Source organism: Buceros rhinoceros, unplaced genomic scaffold, assembly GCF_000710305.1.
Source record: "Buceros rhinoceros silvestris isolate BGI_N320 unplaced genomic scaffold, ASM71030v1 scaffold7483, whole genome shotgun sequence".
NCBI classification, from domain to species: domain Eukaryota; kingdom Metazoa; phylum Chordata; class Aves; order Bucerotiformes; family Bucerotidae; genus Buceros; species Buceros rhinoceros.
Genome location: NW_010404138.1, coordinates 10,201 through 21,476, shown reverse-complemented (window position 1 = coordinate 21,476; position 11,276 = coordinate 10,201). Strand labels below are relative to the sequence as shown.

The 11,276-nt window shown below is 38.8% G+C and overlaps 1 protein-coding gene across 1 annotated transcript in view; it reads right to left on the bottom strand.

Annotated features, from left to right (window-relative positions):
- Positions 1-429: 429 nt before the first annotated feature.
- Positions 430-11,276, bottom strand: part of TMEM55A (transmembrane protein 55A) — a gene marked incomplete at its 5' end in the record, with an annotated part of 17,621 nt that continues 6,774 nt past the window's right edge. Inside the window, 3 exons of the mRNA XM_010133250.1 lie at positions 430-1,170; positions 2,353-2,443; positions 8,361-8,413. Of these exons, the coding sequence (XP_010131552.1) occupies positions 1,027-1,170; positions 2,353-2,443; positions 8,361-8,413 (288 nt within the window). The remainder of the gene's footprint in view (positions 1,171-2,352; positions 2,444-8,360; positions 8,414-11,276) is intronic.

The following is an 11,276-nucleotide window of genomic DNA, read 5'->3' as shown; positions in this document are numbered from 1 at the left end:
TGGAATGGTCCAAGTAATAGCTTACTCATTTTCTTATTACAGCAGTTCACGTGAGTTTTCAGCGTCTCCCTTTGCAGTGACCAGTGCATAACTCTCCCAAACAGGGAAAATCTGACGTGATCAGAGGAAAGTAAGAGGCAACCCATCACCATCTTATTGTCACCTACTTGACACTGAAGTATTATGAAACAAGTCATATGAAATGCTTCCCTTAGACCCTGTAAAGGAACTTGTACAAATAACCAGAGTTAAGTTCCATAATCCGAGCATGGCTTTTAGGATTTGGCGGCTGGAAAAAAAAAAACAAAACAAAACAACAACCAACAAAAAAACCAAAAACGAAAACAAAACTAAACACCCAAGTCCCAGAAAGCATTTATCCTAACTGAAATCCAATCCCAGATAAATGAAAAATTTAACTGGACTGCCAAAACAGCATCTCTCTACCTGAAAAATCTTGAAGCGTACAGTGTTTACAAATGTCTCTCTAGCAACTGCGTCAGTCTTTTAACGTACACTCATAACTTTTGTTTCCTGAATCAGGTCGCTATGATCTTAGGCAAAAGATACAGTAAGCAGTTCAAGCAAAATGCTTATTGCTTAGGTTTTAAAGCAAGCCACTTCAATATAATTTTAGTTAAAATGTTAAGTACAAATGTGAAGCTACTGTAGAAACACTTATAAACACTCTTGCTTTTGAAGTCTTACTGATCATTAAAAAAATGGCAGACGAATTTTAACATAAAGGAAATGTAAAACTTAATACTGCCTGTTGAAATAAAATTCAACACCTATAGACAGAGTTATGAACATGTAAACACAGCTTTAGTATTCAGAGCTAGGGAATCTAGCAGCAAAACAAACTATTTGCATATTATGTAGTGCAATGAACATTTGTTCTTAGAGACCCCCAGTCTTAAAACTACTCTGAACAGAATGGAATCCTTACAGGAAAGGTTTTAAAAGTGTCCAAGATGCAATATCCAGAATTACTAGATGTTCATCTGCTATAATCTAACAGCTTGTCTATGCAAAACTATGCTCTGGATAACTGACTTTAATGGCTCCCCAGTAGCAGGCTCGAATGAGGCAGATTAAACCTAAGAGATAAGCGACAGCCCAAGAAACGTATGTTGCGTGAAATCGCCTGGCAAAATCCTGCGTTCCAACCTAAAAAGAGAAAACCAAAGTTCAAACATAGAGCACTATCTGCTTTTCAGCAAAGAGCACATTATATAAGCAGCAGCATTTGGCACCTTTTTTACTCTGATAAGGATAAATACGGTATTTTATTAGCTTAATTTTACACAGTTGTAGCATAACTGAGCCTTAGAAAGGGACATGGGGAGTTCTCTAGTGCCAACTTCCCAGTCCAAGTACGGTCAACTCTCAGGTCAGACCAAGTTGCTCAGAGTTTTAACTCAGCTGGGTCCCAAAGAACTCCAAAGCTGAAGGCTGCATGTGCCTCGGCACACCTCATGGGGAAATGTTTTCATAACTTTCAAACTCAGTAAAGTTGTTACCAAAAATAATTTATGAAAACTGTCTCTTGCTGGTTTTATTTCTACCCATCACTGTTTTTATTAGGGAAACTGAAACATCCTTATAATTCAATCTCACATATAAAAAAAATAATTCAGGTTATAACACAAGTTAGTGGTATAATGAGAACCACACACGTGAATTCAGTTGCAGGAATTTCCTCATACGTACTTTACTGGGACTGCTGGGTAGAAAGTTGGTTCCAGTAACCAGTACCAGACACTTCAGAGCCATGCAAGCCAAATGGTTGTTACTCTATTACTCGGAAAACTATGGAAGCCTTTTAATAACTTGTAAATACCTTATTATCTGGTTTTACTCCTTACAGTTTGTACAAATTATAACGGCGTATAGATGTTGCTAACTATTGGAACCCCACTGCCCTCCAGGCTGTGGAACTTACATTCCTGGCTACACAGCAATGTGTATTTCTGGAAACAGCGAAGTTAAGCGCCCTAGTAAAAGCAAGATGTTGCAGAATTTCTACAGTGAAGTAAAACCATTTTTCATAAATCTGAAGTTTTCAGAGAGATGAAGAGTCAAATTTAACATCAAGAAGAGGAGACTCTCAAAGTGCCATAACTTCTTTTTTCAGGAACATTTCATTTTTCTGGCTAAATGATTGAGATGATTGAGGCCATGGTTTTATCAGAGGTGACAAAACCCACACAAACTTAGGAGATGTTACTCAGATGCTGGGGAAGGAAGAGCTGCCTGACCAAGGAAGAGCTGCCTGACCAAGGGAGCTCCTTTACACATGCACACACCCCTCTGCACACAGTTGCAAGCATATCACAGTACATCACTCACAGTTAATCCAACTCCAATGAAGATGCATATCATTCCAATTGTAATATATGCACAGCAGCGCCTCCGTGGCAGTGCGCTTCCAACAGAAGAACTGTTAGAAAATAAATGGTATTTTATATAAACAAAAAAACCAAAACCCAACAAAAAAAAAAACCAGAAAACCCACACATAAATAGTAACTAGTCAGTCTAAATGGGGGGGCCAGAACAGACTGGCAATACACATACAGCATCCTAAGTTGATAAAGTTGCAGGCAAAGGGTACAATTATACCAAGCAGTGAAAGACAGAGTCCACATTTGTTTTACAGGGGAGCTATTCGTGAAAATAATTCTAGCATAGGCACTTCCAACAAAGGTTGCAATAACAACAAAGGTGCCACACCTACCATTTGTGGCTTCCTCCTATATTCACAGTGCACCCAGATAGGTGTCTTGAACAGCCTTTGGATTGCAAAACCCAGGCTGGCTTTGCAGCTTCTGTTTAGGTCCTAAGACACCCTTTAGACTTTTAACACTTCAGTACATGGCTTTAATACATTCACTGCATTTAAGTCACTGGAAATCACTTCTACCACCCCTAAATGTTATTAACAATAACAATCTGCACTATCTATTTCCTGGAATACTTCATTCAGTACTGGTAAATGGCTAAACACTATCCCATTTCTTTTAAGTTAAAAAACCCAAACCATTTTAGTCACAAACAAGAAAATTTTTTCATGTTCAGCAATTTCAAAAGACCGAAATTCTTCAGACACATTCAAGTCAGTTTTAGTAATTTCAAAAACAGGAAAGTAAAAAGAACTTGTCATATTTTCTTTTAGAGTTCTACCACAAGTTACATGAGCTGCAGAAATCACTGCTGGCAACCAAGGTAAGAGAGTCCCCTGGAAGTCTAGTCACTCATCATCTACACTATGAACTTCAAAACAGACATCTTTGTGATGTGAATGTGAACACGGTGAACATGTGGGTCCAGAGAAAGGACTAGAGAGGCAGAGGTGCTTTCATAAAACATGCTTCAGGTAGTTTTGAAGCATGCTATCATTAGCTAAGTACTTCATCCCATTCTGGGAGATGAACTTGCCTTTGGAAATACTGTGACACTTGTACTCTGTGTTCAAAGACTCGAGGGAAAGTAATTTTCATCGCATGATAATTTAGCGTATTCCAGACAAATGTATAACAGAATAAATCACTGCTGAGCTATTGCAGTAGTACATCTGTCATATGACTGACCAAATTTCTGGCTCCAGTTAATTAACCACATAGCAAGGCCTCATATGCTTAGCATGTGACTAAAATTTAAGCATTCATCTTAGAAAGCCTTCAAATAGATTGGTTTAAGCAGCTTTACTCCAATATTATTTCTTGACAAGGAATTTCTAAAATGCTCCGAGAAAAAAAACACCCCACAGAGTTCTCCAGCTAACACTCTGAGCTGCATCTTTCAAGGCAAGGGTTGAATACAGTGACCACTGAGATGCCATCTGTTACACATTTTCAGAAAAAAAGGACCCAAAACCTATTCTGCTCACTGACTTCCCAGGGGAAATTACTTCTTACCAAAAACCTTACACATTTGGGATAGGAGTGGTATGTGTGCAGCATGCAATCAGGGTGGGAGAATTCCCAACTGGGAAATGAGGGTATCTTACGAACCTCTCACCGCTCCCCAAAAGCCATCCTAAAAACTCCTACGGCCATTCTAGGGAAAAAAAAAAAGCAGCAAAATGGAACTTTTATAAGAGGGGACAGGGAGAAGACTTCTTCAAAAGCTGAACTATGAGCACTGAGCTTGCCAAACTGACCTCAGGTCCCCTCCTCTGCAGGATTTCCTGGCTCTGTAATCAGAAAGTTAATTCTGTTACAGAGCTGGATACCTTAAGATAAGCTGGTAGAAATGTCATGTTCAATACACCTAAAACACGTATGGGATTTAGTGCTCTCTGTATTTCACATTGAGATGAAGTTCATTTGGGGAAAGAGGCCTTCACTTTCAGAGTTGTTTAACTTATGATCTTGTTTTTGTCATCACAATATTGCAGGTGCCATACGTATTTTCCAACCGTATTTCTCTCAAGCTCTCCCCTCCTACCCAGCAGGAAAGGCTGAGGAGAAATCCATCACCTCAAATACCAGAAAAAGGAAATGTAAAGAATGTCTTAATTTCACTGCCTTTCTCTTTCAACAGAAAGCAAGGATGAAATAAATATATTAAGGTTCTATGGTCACAAAGCAGGCCTAGGAATATTTAGCAAACCCAGTAAATCATAACTTATTTTTCATCTCAATGCAAAATAAAGAGTGGTCCAGTGGTATCAGCCACTGGACCACTCTAATTAATGAGGTTTACCTCTACCTATCCCAAATAACACATAGAAGACCCACGCTAACTTTGAATAAAGCAAGCTGAAACCCTACCCCAAAAATCTACCAGCTACGGCAACTTTGACAGGCACATTCAGAAATATTGAAGTGGGGTCAAAAGAACAGTTTTAAACTGCAGAAGCGGCTGCTTCCATTGTGGGACTAATGAGGGTGAACTCACTACAAAGCTATCCAGAAGGCAGCGGTTCTTTCTGAGCTGCTGCTAAGTTAGCAAAGGCACCTGCCAGACCTCTGAGCAGCAGCAGCAGATAGAAGAGACACCAAAGCCAATTTAGCATCAGGTGGTCATTAGCAGAGGGGAAAGCTGCCACAAGAGACAGAGGCTATTAAAGGAGTAGCACAGCCAGAATGCAGGGTCTTGTGCTCCAAACAACAGGAATTACAGCCAGGATTTCAGACATGTTTTTAGAAGGATTTTTAAAGAGGAAGCTCAAAATGCCCGTATTTGAAAGTGAATACCACTGCTGAAACGAGCCTCCACAGCAGTGACAGGGTTCCAACATCCCTCCCCTTCCTAAAGGTCCTGCAGACTTTAAGGAGCAAAAGTATTATAAATCCACTATGGTTCATCATTTTATCAGACCTTAAAAAGAAAAATAAATAGGTTCTAAAGGAAAAAATAGAAAGACTTGGCATTCTGAAATAAAAACTTGTAGCATTCAATTCTCTTTATAGGAACTGAATTAATGATCTTGAAGTTTCCAGATCATTTAACATACAGCTTGGGAAATACAGCAGCAAACAAAAAACAGTTCCTGCTGCTTCTCTATCATTAAGTGATAAAAATACCAGAAGCTTTCCTTGAACCTCTCACTCTTTTGGGAAACAGGCTGATAGACACCTTGTATTTTCTATTCTGAAGCACAAAAGAACGCTAAAACAGTAAAATAAGGAGACACTGTCAATTCCCAGGTGTTATCCTCCACTCTGTAAAACACAACCATATTGCAATAATTTCCTCATTAGCTATATTTGTTGTCCAGGTGCAGTAGATCACCTGCAACCAAGGGCCTGTGCCAGGCAGAACCCACCACACCATCGGTAGGGCCTCTGCAAACTCTGTACCTATACTGGCACGACCAGGTCTGTAGCTCATTTCCAAAGAGATGTGGTCATTTACCAAATAAGTGATTTTATTCTCTGCATCACTACTGATTTCCTCTATTTCCCAAGTTATTTTGCAAAAAAATGACATGGGGGAGGGGCAGGGCAGGGAGAGAACACAGGAAAATGACACAGATGGTAAAAAAAAAAAAGTAGGTCACAAGATAAATTTGTGGCTACAGTAGTAGGCACAGGTAGATGGGATTAAAAACAGAAGAGAAACCCAAGATCCTGTTTCCCCCAACATCCAGATACGAAGTGTTCCTTTGTTCCTGTACTGGGAGGCACGATCGCTTTATTTTCAGTCAACGTTATTTCATTATTTTCCTTCCCGTGTAATAACTCCTAACATCCCCAGCAGTTTTACAAGGCATTCTTTGTATTAAGATCTCTTCTCCATCAACAAATAGGTGTTCACAAACAAGCTATCTGCAGAGATTCACTGTGCTTTTTATAAACCTTTGCAACAAAATCATGAAAATTATTTGAGAAACAAAGTCTCAGCAGATGTCTTCTTGGAAAACCTACTGTGGCAGTGATTCACGGTACCGTTTGCCTCAGACTACACTATCCTGTTTTCCGAGTCAACAGAAGGAATGAATTCTGGTTAGTCAGCTACTAACGAAAGACGTTTTGCATTAACAAGCTGAAATCCAGAACCCCACGTTCCCTTCTGACTGCTTGGCTACAGGTACGATGACCGACAGAAAGCAGCAGGTCACTGCAGTTATTTATTTCATCATCACGACTCACAGCTCTGCCTCACCTATACTATGCCCTAAATCCAGGTATTGCAAATGTTTATGCTGCTGAAGTGCAGAACTGCTGACCATCGCATCTCAAAGGTGGGAAGACACCAAGCAACACGTTCAAAGCTAAATTACAGTATTTCTTAGTCTGCATCCTCGGCCCAAGGACAGAAATGCCTGCTTGTTAAAATTTGTTTTGTATTCTGCAATTCAGTTGCCACACAAGTTGTAATTTTCACCAATTGCACTGCACCAGTTTTATTCCATTCAGAAAGCGTGCTTTGCACTGTATAGACAAAAACACTAAGAAGTCCTTCGACTCTAGCTGGATTTTAAAACAGAAGCAACAGAAGACAGACCAAAAGGCATGACTTTGGACTGTTGCTTGGAGTGGGGTTTTTTGTTACTGTCAGAGTTGGCTATTTTGTTTGGTTAGTTTTGTTTGTTTTTTTTTTTTTTTTTAAGGTTAAACAGTAAATAATTTTGTACCTAAGGAGACTGAAGAAAAAAGCTAAGGTCAGCTATTGAGTGTGATATGATAAAATACAAAAAAAAATTGCAATTACCTGAAAAACAAACCAACCAACCAAACCACAAAACACTAACCCCTCTCCCCAGGACTGCAAAGAGTAAATGCAGTTATGGGTAGTAAAAACTCTGCTGCAAAACATCTCATCACAACCATGGGTTTACCTGACCTAAGCAAACTAGAACAGATCCACTATTCCACACCCAGTCAGTCACAGCCCTGAGGTTAAACATACCACTAGACTGACCTACCTATCAAACACCCCAGAAAGAGACTTCAGTCAGTGTTGAAGGCCAGGCCAGGCCAACACCTACAGTACATTTATCCTAAACCTTCTGCTTCCTTAGGAACCCACTAGGTTTTGCTAACACATGCAACCCCACTGTAGTTCTCCATTCCCAGTGGAAAACATTTGCTCCCCTAACTGGAACTTGCACTTGCCTATCAAAGGAAGACAAACATTTAAATAAATCAGCAGGACAAGAAAGTCTCTGAAGTAATATTCTGAAGCCTTATTTCACACCCTGTGGTTGAGATTCCATACAAATTTAAAGTATGTTAGCAGTGAAGATTTTAACAACAATTCAAACTAAGTATTTTTGACCTCAGGTGAGAAAGGTCAAACAAATATTCAAAGAAAAAACCTCCAAACAAAACACAAAACATAAAAAAACCCTCTTACAGCTCTTGTATTCTAATTTTTCTCCTTCTTATTGAAGTAACAGCAAATGAGTAGACAAATTATTCCACAGTAGTTCATAAACATTAAACAAGCTAATGCATTTAAATGCTTAACACAAGTTAGTAGTTGAGTTTATGAAACCAGTACAACCTCTTTCAAAGACAGACAAGAGTATTTCCTTTATGCCTTTTAGAATAAGGCAATTCAAGTTCCACATCTAAACATGACATGTGATTAACTGCATGAAGTGGTAGAATTTCAAGGAATTAAGTTGTTAATTTTAGCAACCCATTCTACCGTTAGCAGCTTACTTTTCCCTCCAGCACAGCAACAAGAGCATTTCAATAAAAACAGGTTGGATTTGTCAAAGTTACTGCTTTGTGTATAAAAAGTGGAGAATCCATGTGCATAACATGCTCTTTAGCCTTGAAATTCAGATAAGCATGGCAAAATAATCAGCAGGGCAGACACATTTTACTCCAAAGACTTAGAAGAAACACCTGCAAGTTACTTAACGGTTAATTTACATAACCTTGCTTTCAGAGAACTTACATTTTTTTGCAGTGTGGGCATTTTGCTAGTGTGTTAAACCTCAGTTCCATCCACTGTAAAAAGAAAAAATAAAGAAGTTGAATAACTGGCCTGAGAAAATGTTTGTTGTACTCTATGCTACATATCGCTGTGAAAACATTTTGCTTCTCAGGCTTTCTTTGACTTGTTTCTTGCTTTCTTCCATAAACGGGATGCCCTTTTGTCAGTGGCAACATGTCAACATTTCCCATGACTTGCCTTAGTATTGCAAGATTTGCTTGACGTAATGTGGTTTCATCCGCAGGCACAGCACGGGCAACATGATAATATTAATAGTTTCTTCTCTTACTTCTACGAATATACCCTGAATCAAAATAAATGTGTTTTCTTTGGCACAATTACAGATAGATGTATTTTCCCATCTTTCCCCAACCTTTGCATCATTTATGAAAACCAAGTTGAGCGTGCACAGAATATTAGCTAAAGAATATTTTAGAAAGTAGATTTCTAAGTTCAACATCAATAAAATAAAGAACACTATTGGTTACCTGCATGACATTTTAAAAACATTACATACATAAAAAAACCCTGTACATGATATGGTTTTAACCTTCCATACACAGAGTAAAACCTATCTGGGAAACAGCCTTAGTGAAAAGTAATACCTAGAACTATCTCAACCAGAGAATACATAATCATACATATTAATTTAAGACCAGCAGATTTTGTTAAATTTCATTGTGATAAAGTATCAAGCAAGCATTTATCCCCTTGAACAAGGGGATAATATTACTGTTCTTTGCTCTGTAAGTGGTTACACTCTAATAGCAGCTCTGCTGCCTTTCTCAACTGGAGGTAGTTAGCACAGTTTCCTGGTTAAATATAGTTCTCGTCTCCCTTCCTACTTTAAAAGTTGCACTGTAGGTTACTAGGAGGGAAAGAAGCCACAGCACAGACCTCCAATGCCTTCATCTGGATCCTCCTTATCTCTGTGAGAAATCAGAAGTCAGTCTACTGAAGTGGGTAGTGTAACTGCTACAAACACAAACCAAAATCAGAGCCCATCCCTGTATGAAAACAGGATCCAGCTACAGCACAGATCATTTAAACATTGAGAATGAATTTATGACTTTATGTGCAAAGAAAGAGGATGTGGCTTGTAATGCCTTGCCAGTACAGGTAGGTCTTGAAGGTCTCCCTCGGTTTTGTTTACTTTTAATGGGGTTAATTCTCCACTAAGAAATCCATCCTTTTTTTCTGGTTCTGAAGTATACAATTACAATACCAGTTAGATACATGTTCTTCAAAATGTAATTGTTTACAAGGACTTGGCCAAACTGATTTAGCATAGTTGTATTTTATCCTTTAATAAAATGAAAGCTTTGGTAATACTCTCCACCTGAGCAATGTGTTTCAGGAGCATTAATTCTACTTCCACATTCCTGTCAGAGGAGCAAGCTGGCTATTTGTCTCCATCCCTGTCACAAACTACTCGGTTTCACTTAGTTCCACATGGCAAAAGTGGGACAAGGCGCAGTTGTCAGTACCAGGGATGGAATGGAGACAGGCCTCTCCAGAGTCGTCCTTTCAGCTTTTTGAACTGCAGTTCCAGAAATAGAAGCATATCTAAATACATTTTATGTATTTGTAATTCAACTTCACTTCTGTAAACTAGTTTTATGCCAGGGTGGGCAACTCCATTTTCCAAGTTACTCATTAATAACTTTCTAGGGTTTTATTTATTTTAAGATTTCTGATTAGCCATAGTTATTAACAGATACAAACTCAAATGTCCTTGGGCTCTAAATACGGACAGAAAAAACAGAAACATTGATAATCTGTTCGCATTGTGAGCTATCTGGAAGGAAGAGAAGCACTGGCTGTTATGGTGGCTTCTGCACACACCAGAAATATTTGCAAAAAAAAAAGCAAAAATGCAACAAGACATTCAAATTACAAGAAGTCTGATTACATTAGCACATAGGGAAAGGTTATTTCCATGCACATTCTAATTCTTGGAATTTTGATGGGTTTAACAAGTAGTTTAAATCATGCTTAATCTTACTCATATTCCAGAGTGCTTTAAAGCAAATAAACTTGTTTCATGTTGTTCAGGAAACCTGAGGATACAGTCATGTGAAAATTAGCTCCTTGCTGACAAAACTGTATTTTCCCCTTTGAAACACTACAATAATCAATAGCTCAAATCCCTGGCTAGATGTGCTGAAACACAGATGAGGATTTCAGAGAGATCTTCAATCTTTCAACCATGGACAAAACCAGATATCCATCAAGGGATTTACTAGAAAAACACCTGAAACTGTTTTCCTTCTGAACCTAAAATAGTTCTCAATGCATTCAATACAAGGGTGGGGGGGGAAGGCAACATATATATGTATGTACACACACATCCCTACATGCTGCTTCTGCCAAAAAAAAAAGTTTCCCTCTGCTTCGCTCAGATCCTTTGGGAAAGCAAAATACTTCTGCAGATTAAAACATTTCTTAATTTTCTAAAGAATTTAAAGAGTTTTCTATTAAATTATTTTAGAAGAAATATTTTTCATATTTGGTTTGTTTTTAATAAATAACATTGACAGAGCACAACTGACAAACCACAGTGTTTAGCCTACAGCCTATGGCTTACATGGCTTGCTCCTGGCTTCTTGTCCTTGAGCCTCTCTGACAGCAGCAGGAGGATGGAGGGGAACACAGGGACACCTCTCCCTTGCCTGCCAACATTTCCAAAGGCAACTCAGCCTCCAAGAGCCACAATTCATCACAGACAGAGACTCCTGGGAGGTAATTTCTCCCTTTGTGAGGAACAAATGACTTAGTGCTGGCAGAGACAGTAACTCAGCCACAGCCCAAGTCCAGAGGCTCTCAAAAAAGCCCAAACCAGATCAGATTGCAGTTCAGCCGGACAGGTAAACTCTT